This window comes from Anabrus simplex, chromosome 1 (genome assembly GCF_040414725.1).
Source record: "Anabrus simplex isolate iqAnaSimp1 chromosome 1, ASM4041472v1, whole genome shotgun sequence".
In the NCBI taxonomy this organism is placed as follows: domain Eukaryota; kingdom Metazoa; phylum Arthropoda; class Insecta; order Orthoptera; family Tettigoniidae; genus Anabrus; species Anabrus simplex.
In genome coordinates this window covers 1,068,420,459-1,068,441,258 of record NC_090265.1, presented here as the reverse complement: position 1 = coordinate 1,068,441,258, position 20,800 = coordinate 1,068,420,459, and the positions used below count along the sequence as shown (strand labels likewise).

The following is a 20,800-nucleotide window of genomic DNA, read 5'->3' as shown; positions in this document are numbered from 1 at the left end:
TTTCCCCACTCTGGTTTTTGAAATTTCAGCCTAGCTCTAATAGGCTGTATTATGTTCTGAGGTGTAGGGAGATCCTCATTCATTGTAATGGACTGTATTATGTCCTGAGGTGTAGGAAGATGATGATGTTGATGATGCTTGTTGTGTAAAGGGGCCTAACATCGAAGGTCATCGGCCCAGGTGTAGGAAGAACCTCAGTTGGTGGTCCATGAGCAGGGAGATCCTCATTGATTGTAATGGACTGTATTATGTCCTGAGGTGTAGGAGTATCCTCATTTGTTGGTCCATAAGTAGGGGAGAGCTTGCCATCTACTGATATATGGAGGTGTAGTGTTGCTAAGTACAGGTAGCCACTAGACTGGGTTGGAAAGCAACATGCCAGAGATCATATACATTGTCTGTCAGAGTTGTAGTATGTCAGTTTCATGGCAACGTGAACCGTTGTGCCACGCACCTTCCCAGATTCAGCAGAAGAAGAAACTAATGGCCAAGGCAGTTGTCTTTCAGGTGTTATAGTCAGCATCCCATGACGTCACAAGTAGCCTGTTGAATACATGTTTGCGGCTCAGGATATTGCCCCCATTTTTCAAGGTGTCTTCAATAAGTTGAGGAACTGTCCACTGTCCCACCTAAGAATTTTAGAGTGCTATCGTGCTTCAGATAGCGCTTCTTGAACTCGCTGGTAGTTTGTCTGTAAACTGCTGAGATGACATATGGCTGCTTCAGATTTAGATTAACTTTGCTTTAGTTGCTGCTTTGGGGTGTAGTCATCCATCTTCTGATGGTCTTCAACTGATATATCCTCTGCTCCACTGAAAATGGCACCTGGGCAGTGAGATTTCTATTTTCAGCATCGGTGAATTTGCAGGATATGGTTTCAGGCAGATTATGGTTATACAGGTTAGATGGAGTAGGCGATAAATCTGAACTGTGTGGTTGTCTGTTATTCAGTGTATGGAACCTCTTCGCAATATTTTCATTGAAGATCTGGAATCGCGTAAAATTCATGAATGGTCATACGTATCTGAGGGATACTCGTTTAGTTTTATCTCACTGCTGGCCATAAAAATGGGAGGTCTGAGCTGTCAGACTACGTATTTATACACAGCAATGCATTTAATGCTTAAATAAAGTAAGATGCTAGCTCCTGAAGATCAGCGCAACATACGCAATGTCTGGCACTGTGCTTTTAAATGCCGACAAAACTCGGTGAATAGCTTAAAGAACAAGCCTGCAAATGCTTGAGTCATGAAAATATATAGTACAAGTTAATATAATTGAAGTATATATCAGTGTTAATAGGATCTTGTAGATTCTTTAGAGATGTAGAACAGTTGACGTAAAAAACAATTGTGAGGAGAAAAAGGTTAAAAAGCGCAATATTGGAAACAAATGAAAAACGATATGCAAAGCGTGTTATTTCTTAAAGATAAGAATTCAGGTCGTACTTGAGGTAGCATAAGGTAGCGTAAAGTATGAGTTTAAATTTGAATGTTGTAATGATCTGAATTGTAGGTGGTATTATAGTATACAGTTAAATTCGGAAAATATATATATTTTTTTTATCCAGAGGAGAGGTGAAAAGAAAAGATAAGAAAAGATGGGATAAGGTAATAAAGGGACTTAGGCCTTGTTACATATAAGTGACTGATCTTTGACTTCTTCTAGATTTTTGATTTAAAATTGCGCAGTGCTAACCCCTATTGTCTTACATTGCTTATATTGCATCTTGCGAAAGACTTATCCTTTAATTCTTTGTGTTCCTGTGCATTGTTTTTGTATTCTCAATCGGCTGATGATGACCCAGATTGGTGGTTGAAAACGGTACCGCTTTTAACCAAATAAGAATGTAACACTGCATTTCTTACTTACTTGTATTGAATAGGTTGAACCACTTAATTTCTTATTTCAATTTAATTGTGATACAGTTCAATATGGAACATTATGAAATTTTTATCTTTAAAAGCACGTTTGAATGTGGAAGTGATGATGAAGGCCTTCCTGCCTCCAAGAGGATCAAGAAGACAAAGGAAGACAGCTGGAAATGGAGTACAACAGGCGATAAACTATCCAAAAATGGTTTTTCAGGAAATGCTGGATTAAATCTCATCATAAATGGAAGCCATTTTTCAAAACCCTCCCCTCCAGACTTTTTATGGGATAAGACATCTTCTGAAACACACCGTTTTGATTAAGAACTTATTAAGAATGAAGATCAGTTTTTATAAAAAATCCTAACTCACCCTGTATGAGGTCAATGGGCACATATTGCAACATTTATACCCCAAACCCTAAAAGAAAGACTTCATGCCGTGACTGTTGCATGCAATGCTGACAAGGAAAGAAAATGCAACGAGATGTGAATGTGAAAAGTGTTTGGTGGGTTTTCAGTTCTAAGAGTGTTTGAGTGTGTTTCAGATCATTAAAACAAAACACCGTGTAAATTGTTCTTCAGGGTGCACTTCATCGTCACATCAAGATTAAAATTCATTACGTTGTGGATTACATGTATGAAACTTACTATACTCCCATCATAGAGAAAACCAGTCCTGCTGTTAAACATGAACGCATGCTCATGCTAATATTTATTGGGTTGATGCTACCACAGAAGACCGGGCAAGTTGGTCGTGTGGTTAGGGGCGCGCAGTTGTGAGCTTGCATCCGGGAGATAGTGGGTTTGAGCCCCATTGTTGGCACCAGGCAAATGCTGGGGCTGTACCTTAATTAAGGCCATGCCCAATTCCAACTCCTAGCCCTTTCCTGTCCCATCATCACCATAAGATCTATCTGTGTCGGTGGGACATAAAGCAAGTTGTAAGAAAAAGAAAAAAAAAAATTCTGCAGAACATGTACATGGAAACATCAAAGTAGTTCATTTGCCAGGTAATAGCATAATGCGATCCTACCTGCAAAATGTCCAAAGTATACCACATTTCCTTGAGCATTAACCCCCCTCCTCCTCCTCACGTATTAGATCCCCCTGATTTTCAAGAAAAGAAAATGAAAAAAAAAATAAAGATCACATATAAGATCCCCCAATGTAATTCATCACAGGAGAACAATGATTCTGCTTTGAAACCGGTACGAGCCGTACTGTAGCTCTGATGACATCACACAAATTAGTGAATAGTTTTGTCTGACCAACTCGCTCAATGAAAACATGCATCAAAGTCATGTGGTACGTTTATGAATAGGATCTGTCCCGGCATTGGCTAGAAGTGAAAATGGGAAACCATAGAAAACCATTTCCAGGACGGCTGATGTTGGGGTTGAACCCACACATCTCCGAAATGCAGAGACTGGCTCCATTGCGAAGTGTGTTAACACGCACAGGCACTCCGCGTGGTCAATTATCATTATTATAAATCTCATAATTAAAAATATGCATGTTTGGTCTTGTTTCTGGTAAGTGTATTGTTGCATTGGTCACATTTAAATATATATTTATCAATCACTTTAATGTATGTAGTAAATAGCGTGTGAATTCCGAAGAGTCCTGGTGCAGGTCTTTTGATTTGACTCCCGTAGGCAACCTGCGCATCGTGATGAGGATGAAATGATGAACAGGGCACATACTCCCAGCCTCTGTGCCAGAGGAATTAACCAATAATGGTTAAAATTCCCTACACTGCCGGGAATCGATCCGGGATAATCTATGTATTAGGCACTCTAGAATTTTCATGAAGGTATATTTTTTGTAATGTAGCTTTCTAGAAGCCTGGCCAGGCACATATATAAGGATCTTGATGGTGACCAGGGAGTTATTGTTTAGCAGGAGTTTCACTGGTGAACACGTGTTGTGGTTAACTGATATGCCGATGTAGGCAGTCAGTAGTCAACTGTTTCAACTGTGTTTCAAGGTTGTAATCTCCATGTGCAGCAATTGGCATTTTTTAAAAAATATGGCGGCTTTGTGATGTAAGTGTTTTGTTTGTGACAGCAGTGATTAAGGTTATGTGTGTGTTTAATTTGTAAATAGATGTGAATAAAGTAATTCTGTACCAACTGACAGCATCTCGTGTGTGCGTCTTTGTGGTTACATTAAGGTATTTACAAAAAGATACAAAGAATGAAAGCTATTGTCATGGCCACCAAATTAGGCAGGTGAGGAAATATGTGCTGTCCTCAGATATGGGAACGGCGAAGTGACAGATGGTCGAGAGTCGCTTACCTCCGAGCATGGATTGGCAACGCTGATCGTGCAGTGCTATCTAGTTGAAGCCCATCTGCTCCAGGCCACCTTACCCGAGTCATTTTCTGTCATGCAGCTGTTGAGCTGCACCGTAAGTGCAGTTAAAGATGGATAGGAAATGTGTTCAGCCTGGTGTTTCTTCGGGTCTATTATCTGAAGAGGATGAAGTAAGTGCAAGAAACGAATAAGAAACTCCTGTGAAACGTCGTCGGTTGGAAGGGCCTAAGAAGAAATCCGTAATTGTGAATGTATTGCAATACATGCAGAAGTTGGCCGACTCAAATATTTTGCAGACCGTGAACTTCAAGAAAAGAGAAGAATTGATGGCAAAATATGTAATGTTAGCCTTCGTTTGGCCCAGAGATGTGTTAATGAAGCAAAATATCCACCCAACCATAAAATACTTTAACCTTCAAGGAACGTTTTCTCTTGGGGCCATGAGGTAGTAAGGTTGCCACCCTACCACTGCTAATACAACCCAATTGAAATAATTTGTGTTCAAGACAAGAGAGAAGTGGCAGAGAGGAACAAGACATTCAAAATAAAGGACGTAGAAAAACTCGCGTCAGAAGCCATCGACCGTGTGACTGCTGCAGATTGGGAAAAGTGCTTCAATCGCGCAGAAAATCTTCAAGCAGATGATTGGGCCAAGGAAATAATAATCGATGAAAGAATTGAGCCATTCATCATCAGTGTAAATGACGACTCGACAGATAGTGAGATGAGTGATGACAGTGACTAGGAAATTTTAGACTGCCTTTTAGCTAGAAACCGATTCTTATTCTTTGTAAATTAATGTAAACCTATTCCTTTAAAGTAGTTATTTTTCTATATTACTTAGTCCAATATGCATTATTCAAATATTTAAAGTTATAATGTAATAAAACTGATGCAGATTAATATGTAATCCGAAAGTATTTACGGTGCCCTGCAGCCTGTGCTCGTGCGCACGCCCCGAACTGCCTCAGCTAGCATTATTTACATGATCGCTTTCCGGGCAATTTTCCAAGAAAACTACAAGACACGGAATATGTTTCAGATAAAAAATATAAGTCAGGCATTTTTTACATTTTTCCTGCAGACGAAATTTTATTGGCTGAAGAAATAAAAACTTGGCCGCTTACTGAAATTTTCAATACATGATTCTACGGATTTAAATTTACTCATTCATTATTTTATTTTTAATAATTATTTAAAGTGGTTTATGTGGAAAATAGTTATACCACTGAAATCAGCAGTCTTTTCTGAAGCTTGTAGTATAATTTGTTTCGAAACATGGTATGAAGTAACATCAGGAGCTTGAGAGAGAACTACCTGCCTTGCGCTCCGAAATGATGTGTTCAGTAAAGCATAATTTCTCTGACCCGCCTAATTTGGTGGCCGCGACAATAGACAATCAGCTGTGATTGATGAGAGATCTGGGAATATACTAAAGGCAATTATTTGGGCTATAGTGTTGTATCTGAAATATTTGTTTGATTACTGTTTACATTAAGGAACTATACCAAATGAAGGGATAGTAGCTCTAATAGCCCCAGTCTTCAAGGCCATTCAATTACAGATCATTGAACTTGACATGTGTTGCATGTAAGCCTTGGGAAAGTAATCTGACTAAATTAAACTCATTTCTAAAATAGAAGGCAGTTCAGGTTAATGAAAGGTTATTCCAGTTAAGCTTAACATGTAGGATTCCAGCAAGATACAACAGATATCTTAGATTCAGGGGGTCAAATGGACTTTCTTGCTTTTGACCTATCCAAGATTTTTGATGGGGTAGATCATGGGAGACTGCTGATGAAATGAGGGTTATTGGACTATACAAAAGAGTGGCTGAATGAGTGGCTAAATTTGTTGAAAATAGAATTCAGAGAATTAGTGTAGATGAAGTTTTATCTCATTCTGTAATGGTTAACCTCTTTAGTGGCACTGTGATAAATTCACAGGTGGCACGCATTTGCCCATAACGTCACCACCCTAGAAATTCTCATTCTGCTGCAGTATTGATTTCATGATCATCCAATATTTTCTCAGGTATTGTAATCTCTTTGAAAAATGTTTTTCATTGTTCTCAACAGATGGCAGGAATGTTCCTAGATACTTTCATGAAGTCTTTCACTTAACTAAAATATGCCTTATCTTCTCTCCTATACGTACAATCTCTGACTACCTGACGAGGTAAACAGAACTGGTGAGTGCGAAATGGTAGAGATGTTCAAAGACAAAGTAAGGGACTACATTGAAGATTAATTTCTGTGATAATGAGTCGAATGATTCATTGTATTGTACCTTTCCCTCTCCAGAAATTTTTTTGGCCTAGCTCAGCGGAGAAGCTGCGTGGAGCATTTGGGTGAAATAAAAGGGTCAAAAATTCTATCTAAAATTACCTTAAATCAACAGGACAGGTTCTAGAATATGTATTTCGTAAATGAGAAGTTGTGTAAAATATTGGGTGGAACAGATTTATTAACGTATCCCTTGTGAAAGCATGTTAAATTCCCAAAATAAAATAACAATGATAAATTAAAAAAATTTGCAGGGAAATCGTCATCACAAAATATTAATCAAAACACAGGTCTCAAACCCAAATTATAAACATCTTGTGTGGAAATACAGTGGTATAATTGTGTTCACGGAGCATACAGATGAGATAAATCTACGGGTGGAACGAAGCCTGGATAATGATCGTCATTGCACGTGACATATAATTAAAGACTTGCATATCTCGGCCTGGTTAAACAAATCTGATCTAGTTGGTAAACACATAACAAAACAATGACTTGGGAGTGACACATATGCCCCCAAAGGAACACTGAATTTAATATTACAGGATTCGCCCAGATAAGCTGAAGAGCGTGGAACCTCACGACCAAAAGTCCAGCTCGCGCTGCAACCCAATTATATAATGCTGTACACAATAATAAAGGACAATAAATATACAAACGGACATACAAGGTGTAATAAAACACTTCCTGAAAGAGAAAAACATATGAATAAAATGGCATTGGATATCACCAGCTGTATTCTGCACACGTTGCAGATGTTTGCCGGATAGGCTTGGTATATCAGCTGAGCTGTGGGAGAAAGTGACCAGCGGAAATAACTTTAAATGCAAACAGACCCCCTTTGCCTCGTTCATAGCATAACGGGACTGCGTGTACACGCCCATTCATTTACAATGGCTCGGGCAGCCGACATGGAAACTACCTGCGTTCCTTACAGACCTTTGTCCGCATGGCTTAGGGAACGAGACTGAACTACCATCACATCGACACAGAAAGCATCACAAATAAGCCCCCTATGCATTCCATACCTCACCTCTCTCTGGAGGATAGGCTACACTCATTGGTGCTTCTCGCGCCTCGCATCTAGATTATACAGGTTCGAATCTTGGTTCGCTCTCAGCCCATTATCTAAACCTTCTTGCAGCTAATTCCAGCATTATCTCATAGCGGTAATACATCTGGGCTAATTCTGGCCTCGCATTTGCCTTCTCTGGGTTCTAATCTCACATTTGGCTATGGGTCAGTCTGTTGCATATGATTCTAAAAGATACTCGCTCATTTCCAATGGTGGAAATAACTCACTGGCTTCACTCCAAGCTGAAAAACATGCTCAATGCAAATCATGCACATCCTGACAGTATTAACTATCTGGTATCCGATACTGGGTTGCCCGTTTAATATTCTAGAGGTGAGCTGACCTTCAAATCTATTTGAACCGGGCGAGTTAGTGGGTTCGAACTCCACTGTCGGCGGCCCTGAAGATGTTTTTCCATGGTTTCCCATTTTCACACCAGGCAAATGCTGGGGCTGTTCCTTAATTAAGGCCACGGCCGCTTCCTTCCCATTCCTAGGCCTTTCCTCTCCCATCGTTGCCATAAGACCTGTCTGTGTCGGTGCGACGTAAAGCAACAAGCAAAAAAAAAAATCTACAATGACATCAAATAACCCTAGCATCCAAAATGGCGCTTGAGAAAACTATGTCTTCTTCTTCATATAACAAAATTAGTTCAATTTTGCAGTTAAACTTACCTGTCTGATATTAATGTTAATGCCCTGGGGGGAAAATGTATAAATTTGATCATTTTCATTTTTATGTAGTATACCCCACCCGGCTACTCATTTCTGCCACCCGGCAGAAGTAATCGCACAAGTAATCGCAAGGACTGGAGCTTGTGCTATGGGGTTGCACTTCTAAAGCACGGAGTTTGAGCTCTGCATGGTGCTATATTTGAATATTCTGATTATATAAAATGATGCTACTTGGACCATGATCTGGTAATACGGTACATTCCTCCCGTTCTCTGATGAAAAAAATTAAAGTTTTTTTTTTTTGGAAAAGTTGTGAGTACTCTATCTCTTGAATATGTCTCTTGTTTATTTCCATGAATTCTTCTTGCTCCTTCTTTCCTTCCTTTGTAGTAGATGTCCAACAATGCCCTGAGTTTTCTCTGGTTAACACTGCACTCTGTACACTCTCCGTCCTTAGGTTCTGGCGTAGCCTCAGGTTCTGCCAAGTTCATTTCTTCTTCAATCTCTTCATTTTCTGGAATGATAACCTTATCTTCCGGGTCTTCCTCATCCATGTTGCTCTCATCTTCTTCCTCTTCATCCAGTGCTTCACCATCCTGCATTTCTTCAATCATAATTTGCCCTGGTTGCATTATATTTTAAAGGTCTATAGTTCGCTCTCTTCTTGTGCGTTCGGCACTATAGTTGATGTTGTTGACGACCGCCTGGATCATACATGTTCATGTTCCACCTCCTGGTCAAATTAGTGTGTCTCAGGTCATTTGAAAGCGTATTTGGATCATTTATACTGCTCTTGCTCAAGCTTCGTCCCGTGGCGTCATTCGTCTGTGCCTGATATTACTTCCTGGCTGCTCCTTTGTTACTGACATCCCGTTGGTCCTGAATAGCCCCTCTCCATCTCTCCTCGTCCTGACACTTTCGATTCAGTTCCTGCATGTATCACTGTGACTTGTGACTTCATTTGTCTGGTATGGCATTGAAATTCCTGTTCCTTGGCCTTTTGTTCCTGTTGTCCCTGTCATTTCCATGTGATACAGTTGTTTCTGTCCTCCGAAATTTCCGTATCTATTGAAACAGGATCGCCCGTACTTCAATTTTTCGGAGAGCATGAGAAACGACAAGGCGTGTACGGCCCATGCTAAGAGAGTGAGAGAGAAGGGTAGTGAAAAAAAATTAATGATTAAAGTGGATCCTTCAGTTTATTCAATAGATATGCAAAGAATTATGTCACCTTTTACAGTTGAATCATGGGGTTGTCCTTGAAGGCGTGGAGGGGACGTCGCCCTGCGGCGTCTGCGTCGTCTTGCGGTCGGCGTTGTCTTCCGTCGTTGGCATTTCCTCTGTATTAGTGTTGATGGCGACTCGAACCTGAGGCAGGAACGGGGAAATGCGGAGCTTCCGCATCGGACGTCATGGGACTCTGGTGTGACACCTTTCTAAGGCGAAGCACACCGAAATAGTTCCCACAGTCAATGATGTTGAACGCGCTTTAGCAACAAGGATAAAGTCAGAGTCACAGTTCCATGAGAATAAGATGGAAGGAATTATCGTATTTGGAATAATAAACAAACGAAAACAATCTAGGACCTTCCGAGGTGCAGTGATTAAGCACTTCACAAAGAAAATTAAATTCACCGGGTACAGTCTCTGCACTGTACACCATGAGCACAACATTCACACACTTGTTGAAATAAACGACAGTCCAAGTTCTGTTACGTCGTAATTTTCAGAAGATTATCAATGACACTTAAGATCATACGTGATTCTGAACAGGTTATGATGGGAATTGGCATGGTCCCTTGGAAAGAAATGACGATACCGTATTCCACAAGTTAATACTGTCTTTAAGAGGGAATGTCGGCACAGTTTTATTACGAACACAGTTCCAAAAAGTGGATAGACACAGTCTTTAAATGAAATGAAGGTCGGCACAGTTTTATTACGAACACAGTTCCGAAAAATGGATAGACACAGTCTTTAAATGAAATGAAGGCTGGCACAGTTTATGCTAGAATGTTATCACTGTTTCCACACAGTCTTTAAATGAAATCAAGGTTGGCATAGTTTATGCTAGAAACATTATCGCTGTTTTCACACAGTCTTTAAATGAAATCAAGGTTGGCACAGTTTATGCTAGAAACATTCATAGTCCATAAACGAAATATAATCGCCCAGTCGTACAGATTGATAAAAACGAAATTACGTTTTTGTTCATGCACAAAGTTCAAGCCCACGGAGAAGGCTTCCAACACTAACGTTTCCGAACTCAAGTACACAGCCGGACCGAGTGACGAATTATATTGCGACGTGCTTATTTGCACACACACACACACTGAGCTCACGGCTTACTGCCGACTCCTCTCACTCTCTCTGCCTACGGCACACTGCAGCTGCACACTGCACACACTGCACATTCTCTGATTTACCCCAGGCTGGCGATTCGCTTATATTGCCGAAGGTCGGTGGGTGTTGCTACACATGTGGGCCCCAAGAAAAGTTTATATCTTGGCCATCTTTACACCGATTGACATGAAATTTCGGCTAGCAGCGTTCATTATTTCTGCCTGCAAGGTGACGTTATTGAAATATTGATATCACATTTCGCTCATGCTGCAATGCTATGGAACACGAAAGAACCTTCTGCGTGACGTCGCTTGACCTTGGCTGGTGTTCTGGAACAGCGCGAGCTTGCTTGCAGTTCCCACAATGCCTGTGCGCTCGGCGTAGGTTTTAAATGCTTACGGCCGGGTATTAGCGAGTTCCTCTTAATAAATGAATGAAACGTGAATGCTCGTAGGACATTCCCGTTTCACTATATCGATAACCTCTGCCTGCTGGTCTGTTCTGGAAGTGATTTCCTCTTCTCACTCTTCCCTCGCATCCGCCGTTGTTACCTCTCCTATCATTGTTCCATCGATATGGCCTTCTCTTATTATTACCATGATTTCCAGTATTGTTCTTGTGTATTTCCCTCAGGTTCGTTTGAGTAGATGAGTTCTGCATCTGGTATTCCCGTCTATGTGGTAGTGGGCTTTCATCCCTTGTCAAGTCAACCGTATGGATCTGCTCGCTTTGCCGTACTTGCGGGAGATAATGTGCAGATGTTTAATCCAACTGCCTCTGTGTAAGCTCGGATTCCTTGGCTGTTTTAACGTTCGCTGCGATTAACGTACATTGCACCTCTACCGGGAGCTGTCTCGATATTGCCACAATAACTTTTGGCTCGCTGGGTGGGCAGTCTCATTGGCTTAATTTAATGAGTTGCTGGGTGAAAAAATCAGTGTATTGTGTGGCAATTGTCACTGCATGCTTTCGAGAATACATCTCCATCCTCAGATTTTGTTGGACTGCAACGTTTCAATATTTTTTGCAAAAATGCCTATTTGAACTCCTCGTATGTCGTAAACATGTATCAAAATGCCGCCATCCAATTTAAAACTGAGTCGCCTAAAAAAAATTCCACATTTCGCAGCCGCCTCTCTGGAGGTATACCGTAGTTGTGCATGTACTCCTCCATCTCCCTGAAAAAATTTTTGGCCTAATTCCATTTGCTGTTGCGATTTTCTTTGGCTTATCGTCAGTTTCTCTCATGAGGTCATAAAGTGGAATGGTCCCATGAACGTCAGGCGTCGCAGTCCTGATCTCCAGCCTCGGTAAGCTCAGTACTTCACTCAACGGTGCGGGCTCATTAGCCTGGCTGTGCTCGGCTGCCATCTGCTTCGGTGCCTCTCCCATACTGCCTTGTAGTGTATGTTTGATCCTACTACAATCTTTGCTGCTGCGTAATTCCAGAAGTTCTACTTTGTCCCTTATGTGCTCGATTTCTTTATCTAACCCTAAGACTTTGGTATTTGTTTTTTGTGCGAAGTCAACCTATGCTTGAATAATGGAGTCTTGTTCCTGGTTGTGCGCTTTGTTTATCGCTTGGTCGGCTACAACCATATTTGCGATCTCTCTTCCTTTCTTCACTACCTTCTCGCCTACTTCTTTTTCTACCTACTCTTTCATTTCTTTAATTTTTTCTGCAGTCTGGCCCTGTGCCATCTCTATTTCTTCTCTCAGCTTCTCTTCTGTCTTCTTCTGCGCTTGCTTAATTCTGTCACTCACTTCATTAGACATATCTGGGAACTTCGTCTCGGCGTGCCTCCTAAGTACCTCGATCGAACTCCGTTCTTCTCCCACTCTTAGCATAGAATTCCCAATAACTGTAGCAAGGGTTTCTAATTTCTTTTCCATCTCTATCGCCTTCTCTATTACGTCCCCTTCGATTGCTTGCTTCGATGCTTCCAATGCCTGAATTTGTTTTTGTGGCGTGTCTCGCACCTCTATCAGTTGCCTTTCTAATTTCTCAATACCCTGTATACAACATTCTTGCACCTCTTCTATCTTTCCATCTAAACGAACTAGTGTTTCCTTATTGAGTAGATTATCTGTAAGTATCTGGTTGAGTCGCTGGTTAGTGTTCTCTACCATTTTATTTATCTGTTCTTTTTTTGCTAGTGGCTTTACATCACACCGACACAGATAGGTCTTATGGTGACGATGGGATAGGAAAGGCCTAGGAGTTGGAAGGAAGTAGCCATGACCTGAATTAAAGTAAATATTATTAGTCAAGAAAGAGGAAAAAAGGAAGGTTTTCGTACTCTAGGTATAATTTATGCAATAATAGCAATTGGTCTTTTAGGATTTGTTGTATGAGCACACCATATGTTTACTGTAGGAATAGACATAGACACATTTGCCTGGTGTGAAAATGGGAAACCACGGAAAACCATCTTCAGGGCGGCCGATGGTGGAATTGAACTCAGGGAGGTGAGAAGAGTAATGGAATGGCCCTTAGCCAGGCCAAACGGGACCACTCCTCGAAAGCGGCAGCCGTATTGTTTGGCACCACAGCTGACTGGGGAGCAGTGTGAGCTAGTTGCTAGACATAAAGTTGTTTATCATAAGACTTCGCGTGTATGGTTGCAACAATAGAAGTGATAGGAACAGTAAACCCGGCATTGCTTTTCACCAGTAAGTTTTTCTTCTTGTAGGCTAGTTTTATCAAATGTAGATGCGCATGTTTTTTCGTGGAGAGAATATCAGTTTTTAAATATGGATTGATGTAGATTCCCTAAGAACCTAGACCGTTGGGCACCTGTGGTTGAAGGCAGTTAATAGGAAGAACTCGACACCTGGTTCATAGTGTTATTTGTACGGAGCACTTAAGCCCTGACCAAGTGAATAATACATACTTATCCAGGCCGAGACTGAGAGAGAATGCCTTCTCGAATGTATTCCATGCCTTCCCAAGCTACTTACAGCCATCAAAACCTTAATAATAATAATAATAATAATAATAATAATAATAATAATAATAATAATGTTAATTTGCTATAAGTCCCACTAAATACTTTTACAGTTTTTGGAGATGCAGCTGCCGGAATTCAGTCCCGCAGGAGTTCTTTTACCTCTTAGTAAATCTACCGACACGAGGCTGACGTATTTTAGCACCTTCAAATACCACTGGACTGAGCCAGAATCGAACCTGCCAAGTTTGTTTCAAAAGGCCAGCACCTCAACTGTCCGAGTCACTCAGCCGGGCAGGACTTAAATTAAGATAGTGACTGATATGATTTACTGTTCCATTTGGATGACATTCTAAATAATAATCGTGTGCAGAAAAGGAAGGTATCACAATCCAGGGATGGTGACACACTCGAACCAAGTAATATCGTATTGAAATGGGCTACCAGTGCCATTAATACTGCTCAGGTGCAGAAGGTGAGAAAATTTCCTATTTTATTACAAGGAGATCGTTGAACACAGTATACTCCTATTATAGTTCGGTAGTCCCTATTTTAACTAATAATATTCTTGTTTGTTAATTCAGGGTGTTCAACCCCAGGGGACGAAAATGGAGAAAACTTTGAAGATGCACAGTGTCAATAAAAAAAAGAGAAATTGAAAATGATAATTAGAAAAATGAGGGATCCATCGAGATGTACGAGAATGATCATTAAAAATTTACTAAGAACAAATGCTACAATGACAAAAAAGAAAGCAATAGCTATGAAAACTTTATTTCACGACTTGAAATCAAAACGTTTGTAATTGCAGTGCTAGTTCTTGCCAATTTGTGGTCTGTGAGCGGCTTTAGTTTGATCAAAAGTACAGTTTTATATGTTACATTTTTTGTGTACAGTGAAGCATATTATAATAAGGTGCCTTGTGCTTGAATAGGAAGAAAATACAGTTACTGTAGTTTTAAATGCATTCTCCCTCATTCAATAGCGCACGGGTGTGCTGAATGGGCATGGCCTGAAGGGCTTCACCATCCTGTGAAGTGGGCCCACTTTCTCCACAGTCTAGCAGTGGTGATGAGCCACTCCATTATTCTTCTCACCTCCTTGTTCAAACCCACTGCCCACGATCTCTCGGATGCAAGCTCACAACCGCACGACCTAACCACATGGCCAACTCGCCCGGTATCTGTTCTTTATTTTCCTCCATTTTATCTAACAGCTCTAGTGTTTTCCATTATCTCGGCAAACTGTTCCAGAGTGTTTTCCTCCATTCTCGTGAACCGTTCATTATTCTCCTCCATCTTAGCTAATAAAACCTCCAATGTCACTGCCATGACAATTTATTTTCATGAGATATCGCCCCTTCTGGTAAGCGCTTCGGCATATAGTAACACAATAACTCCGTATTCCACTTACACATTACTTTACTCTTAACCTTACCTGCTTCTGATTATTTCATTAATGAAATAAAATCAAATTCAGCCTTCCAAATTAACGGTTCAGAGGCTAACAAAAATATTTTCATCCGTCTCATGCTTTCAAGGATACAAGTACATATGATGTCAAAGATTAGTGAAAAATGGAATGTTGTGTGATTCATGTGATCGATGGTGGCATTATAAGTACGGAAATTGCCCTAGAGACATAAAAACTAATGAAAATGTTGACTGGATTTGTGAGCAGTGTGTTCGGAATGTTGTAGTTGGCAACGGCATTGACGAAGCACCGAAAATAGACAATGAGGAATACAAAAATGCATTAGAAATTATACACATTCTACAAAAGGACAATTAGGCTCTTAAAGTAGAAAACCAAGAATTAAAAGAAAGACTGCGATCGCTTGAATTCTGGACTGACCATTCTTCGAGTGATATTCCGGTACCAGTAACAAATTCGAGCACGTGGTGTCAAGTAGTTCATGGTTGGCTGGCTGAGAAGAAATCTACAACTAAATTTCTGGAAATAAACATCAGAAATAGGTTTTCTGTCCTAAATAATTTAATTTTGGAAGAAAGTGGTCATGTGCGTGAAACCAATCATCGCGAACCACTGCCGTTGCCGTGCCGAGGTTAGAAATTAGGCCTAGATTTCAGAATCAAGACCCAGCTAGGCCTAAATCAGCAAAGGTAGCTGTGCTTGGTGATAGCCAAGGAAGGGGAATTACGGGAGTGATAAACGACGAGAATATAGCAGCAACCAGGGAAGTATCCCGGAGCTTCTATCAGCAATGTCCTGGAAAACGTAGAAGAAGCAACTAGGAACTTCAGGAGCGGCAATGCAGTGCTTATCATCGGTGGGGCGAACGACGCAACTCGCGACAACACCAAGAATGTAAGGTCACAACTTAAATATACACTAGAGAAGCTGACTCACACTAACGTCTTGTAGTGAACGTGCCCCACAGGCATGATTTAAGTAGAGACTCGTGTGTAAGCATTGAAGTGGACAAAGTCAGCACAGACATTGTTAAAATTTGTAAACATTTTTGCAATACTCAGGTTATTGAATGCAGCAGTTTCGAGAGACATTGTTATACAAAACATGGCTTCCATCTAAACAATTCAGGTAAACGGAAAGATTGCTGATATTGTTCATGATTTTATTAATCATAAGATATGACTTTGGAAAATGCAACTCTCTTAGGTTATAATAATTTTAAGAGGCCATGTAAACCAAAACTAGCATCTGTGACCGAATCAGATCGGTCACCAAATCAAACCATTATCAAAGATAGTTTAGTAAGTAGCCAAACTCAGGTATGTTATTTTCCTGTTCATAAAATACCAGTTCATGAAACATCAGGTCAGAAATCTCCACCAGTAATGAGTGATACAAAAAGAAGTTGCTGCGGGGTAAATGGCATCCAAAATGATAGCAAGGGTAAAAATCTCAATTTATTGCAAGTGAATATCCAATGCATTAGAAATAAGTTGTTAGAATTAGAATACTTTTGCCAAACCGAGAAAGTTGATGTGATTTGTGTATCGGAGCATTGGCTTCCTGAAAACCAGGTAGAATATTTTGTGCCCCATGGATATACTGTTGCAGATATATTTTGTAGGAGTAAAAAGAAAAATGGGGGAGCTGGGATTTTAGTTAGAGAGTGTTTCATATTTGTAAAGATTGATTTAAGTCAATATTTTGTGGAATAGAGTGAGAATTTAGTTGTGTGGAGCTGGTTGATCAGAATTTGATAATTGTTAGTTTGTATAGATCTCCAAATGCCGATGCTTATGTATTTCTTAAGAATTTTGAATTGGTAATGGAAAACATTTTGAAGTTTAAGGCCAAAGTTGCTGTTTGTGGGGATTTTAACATAGAGAGGGCATATTCAGATGGGCAAATTTCTAGAAAATTTCTGAATTTACTGAGAACTCTAAATTTAACTTGCACAAACAAGTTACCTACATGTAATAATGCAAGCTTGGATAATGTTATTGTAAATTTTTTTGTGAGTTTTGTATAAACTTACACTTGTTGGTGGGGGTCTTGCAGATCATGACCCCTTGCTTATATCATTATATATTAACCAGCCTGACATAATTTACAATGATGAACCTGTTCTGATGTGGGTAAAAAGTCAGGGTGATGATTATATTAACATATTTATTGAAAATCTGAAACAAATTTACTGGGCTTTGTATTTGAATTTCAAATGGGAGAAAATGATATTGAAACTGTATTTGGAAACTTTTTAGATAAACTGGTTGAATTGTGGCATTCATGTCACCACTGGTAAAAATTAGTCGTAATGGTAAACTTAAAAGCAAGAAGTTGAACTGGTATACTGATGAATTGACTCAGTATAGAGAAAGAATGCTTTTGCTGTATAGAATTTATAAAGACTCTTGTCAAGGAGGAACCGAGCGGAATAGCGTGTATAAAGCTTATCTTAATTGTAAAACGTTATATAAAAGAAAACTTATCCATGCCAAAACTTTAGCTTGTGAAAAATATATTGAAAATGCACCCAACAAATGCAAGGTGGCATGGGATGTTATAGTACAAGGAAACATTCCTACTCGTACTCAAGACACATTTCTCGATCCGGAAGAACTGAATAATTAATCCTTAAACTCTGTAAAAGAAATCAGAGATCAAATTAAGGCAACAGGTACAGCTGTGAGTGACTTTCTTCACAATCAGTCCCCCTGCCAAAACACTTTCCATTGGGTTGAAATCACATCTGATGAAGTAATTAAAGTTAGGTTAAAATTATCAAACTCTAAGAGTATGGATTGTTATTGGTTATCTAATTACATCATCAAAAGAATAATACATTTAATTTCTGAACCTCTAGCTTTTATTTTTAATAAGTGTTAAGAGTTTTTCCTGATTTTCTTAAAATTTCTTAAGTTATTCCAGTATTTAAAAGTAGGGACAAAGAATTTCTTCAGAACTATCGTGCAGTCTCAATTGTTCCAATCATTTCTAAAATATTTGAATCACTTTTGTACAATCAACTTAGCACCTATTTTGAAACTTACAATCTCCTATCCGACAGTCAGTTTGGGTTTCGACAATGTAAACCTTCTGTATTACCACTTCTCACAAAGCTTTCTTTCTTGTTGCAGTGTTGGTAATGGACCCCAAAGATCTCGTATTTCTGTTATGGTGGTTAGTTATTGAGGGTGACTCTGCAAAAGTAATGAATGGGCTCCAGATAAATCATTTACCACTATATGACTAGTGAACTTGATTTATGTCTGTAAAATTGTCGTCTGTACAGTATGTAAGATGTCTATGTTTGAGAGTACAATTCTTCTCCTTCTTCTTCTTCTCCTTCTTCTCCTCCTCCTCCTCCTCCTTCTTCTTCTTCTTCTTCTTCTAGCTTATCCAGTTCTCACAAGGTTGCTGTTTTTAATGAACCTCTTCCATTCCTTTCAATTTTTTGCCAGTTCCTGACCTAGATATTCCTCCTTCACTTGTTCTTGTTCATAAATTGATGTTTTTAAAGAGAATGTGAGAATGGTGGTTTGTGTGTGGTCTCCAGAGAGGCCTAGTGCAAGTCTATCTAGTTGACGCCAATGGGTGACCTGTGCATCTGGGTGTGATAATGTAGGGAGAGGGCTGGAAGTCCATGTCATCACATAGCCTACTCCTGTCAAATAACACCAAGGGGTCTGCTCGAGGCTTACCGTCTCCAGCCAACGCATGAATGACTATCAACAGCGTCATATGCCCTCACTACATATGAACACTGTGGAGAGGTTTGAAATTGAACCCAGGCTTTTGAGATGCAGTCTAGTGATTAGAAATTCTATACCACCACCACCTCTCATACCCTGCCAGCCAACATCCTGATGGTAACTTTTTTTACCCACCAGCAGGACTTGAACTAGCTAACCACGGTGTCAGACCTTGAAGACTTGACATCTTAACTATCATTAGCCAACAGGTGTGAAATTTTAAAATGATTTATAGAGTGTTGATTTTTGTTCTTTCACTTTGACTACTTTGCTGCATTAAAAAAAAATCATGTATTGTTTCTTTACATTCAGCCTGAAATATGCAACTTACAATTGATTTTGTTTGTAGGAATTCTGGCCCGCTATCCACTGACAGACCATGACAGTTTTCCATTTCCATCATCTGTTCCTATGTTCTGCCTACCTATGGGATCAACTGTTGAGTGTTGGCCAGCAACTGCTACTCAACCAAGACCTGTTTTCTCTACATTTGTGCTTACTGTGTCAGATGCAGCAGAGAAGGTATGTTTGTTCAAGTTAGGTAATTATGTTCTTGGTGCAGGGGTGACTAGCCTGTACTGTATGAGTGGAATTACTCTCTTGTTACTTACAAAACCACAGTTGTTGATATTTATAATTGTTGGGTTTCCCAAGTAAATGCACATGTACTCAGTTCTGAGTTTTACTAATAAACATTTTCTGAACAGTTTTATTCAGACATAACATGTTTTATGTCCTTTTGATTTAGGACCTGCCTACAGTATTTTTTTTAAGATCAGTTTTCTCTCTTTATTGGTTCATTAAACTGTAGCATACAGTATGTTTGGGCATCATTTCATCATATACAGCCGGGCTGAGTGGCTCAGTCCGGTGGTATTTGAAGGTGCTCACATATGTCAGCTTCGTGTCGGTAGATATACTGGCATGTTAAAGTACTCTTGCGGGACTAAATTCTGGCATCTCAGCATCTCCAAAAACCGTAAAAGTGGTTAGTGGGACGTAAAGCCAATAACTCTAATTAATTAATCAATTAATTTATTCATCATATACAGAAATGACCAGGTTGGAACAAATACTGTTTCTGTACAATTTGCTGTACCTTTCCTCCTCATCCATCACTGTGTTGCGTTTTGTTACAGCCCTCTCTAGCAACCCAGTAACTATACATGATAGCAGAGTAAATACTCAAATGGAGCGATCACACTAATGCAATGCGACCAATAACATCACAGTGGATAAAAAATAAAAAATAAAAAGGCACAGAAAGCTAGCGCTGAAGACTTAGAGGTCCGATGAATCATTCAGTTGGGGCAATCAGGTAATGGTTCGAAGTTAAACTTGTTGTGTCCTATTAAAATACACCAAACTAGGGGCCAAGACTACATATATTAAAGGGAGCAAAGTGGTAAGGAAAAACATAAGTTTATTTAAAATTCAACACTGAGAGGCAGATAAGAGTAGATCACAACATTCAGTATTGCTCATGGACCGCGTATTTACATTTTTCTCAAATAACATTATGACATTCCAATATGTCGCCGTATAGTTTAATCTCCTGTGTTTACCCAATGACACATCTCACAGAAACTGATGGGTAGGCATTCCAAACTCATCTAAAATAAACATAAAATTGTGGAGAAACTCTCACTCTACTTTCATAATATCTCAAACTCCTGAGATGCATGAACTGTAGGAATTGAAAACGGGTCACACCAAAACATAACTTTTCAGCCCAAGGAAAAAATCCAAGATTCTAATTAATAGTCAAGGCAAAGATGAATGCGATAGGTAAAATGTGACGTCACGTAAGGGTGGGACTCGAAGGAAGAAGAAAGAGATTAATGTAGGTGTGTGAAATCAAGAGGGTGTGTTCCGAGGTATCCCAAGGGAAAAATAAATGAAGAAAGAGATCACTGCCAGACCTCACTAAAAGCTGAAGAAATTGGGACTCAAAAGTGGCAAAAAAAAAAATCATTTGAGAAGCAAACAAAATAAATTGCTTAAATTATGAATAATCTGTCTGCTTCAGTTAGTATCAAGTATAATTTATGGCCGTCAAACAGTCACACAACACTTACAATCACCTATCTCAAAATCCCA

General features: G+C 39.6%; 1 protein-coding gene across 6 annotated transcripts in view; it reads left to right on the top strand.

Moving 5' to 3' along the window:
• Positions 1-20,800, top strand: part of Crag (DENN domain-containing protein Crag) — a 579,187-nt gene that overhangs the window by 87,196 nt on the left and 471,191 nt on the right. For all 6 annotated transcript variants that reach the window (XM_068225395.1, XM_068225392.1, XM_068225393.1 and 3 more), the window contains exon 6: positions 19,050-19,222. In XM_068225395.1, the coding sequence (XP_068081496.1) occupies positions 19,050-19,222 (173 nt within the window). The remainder of the gene's footprint in view (positions 1-19,049; positions 19,223-20,800) is intronic.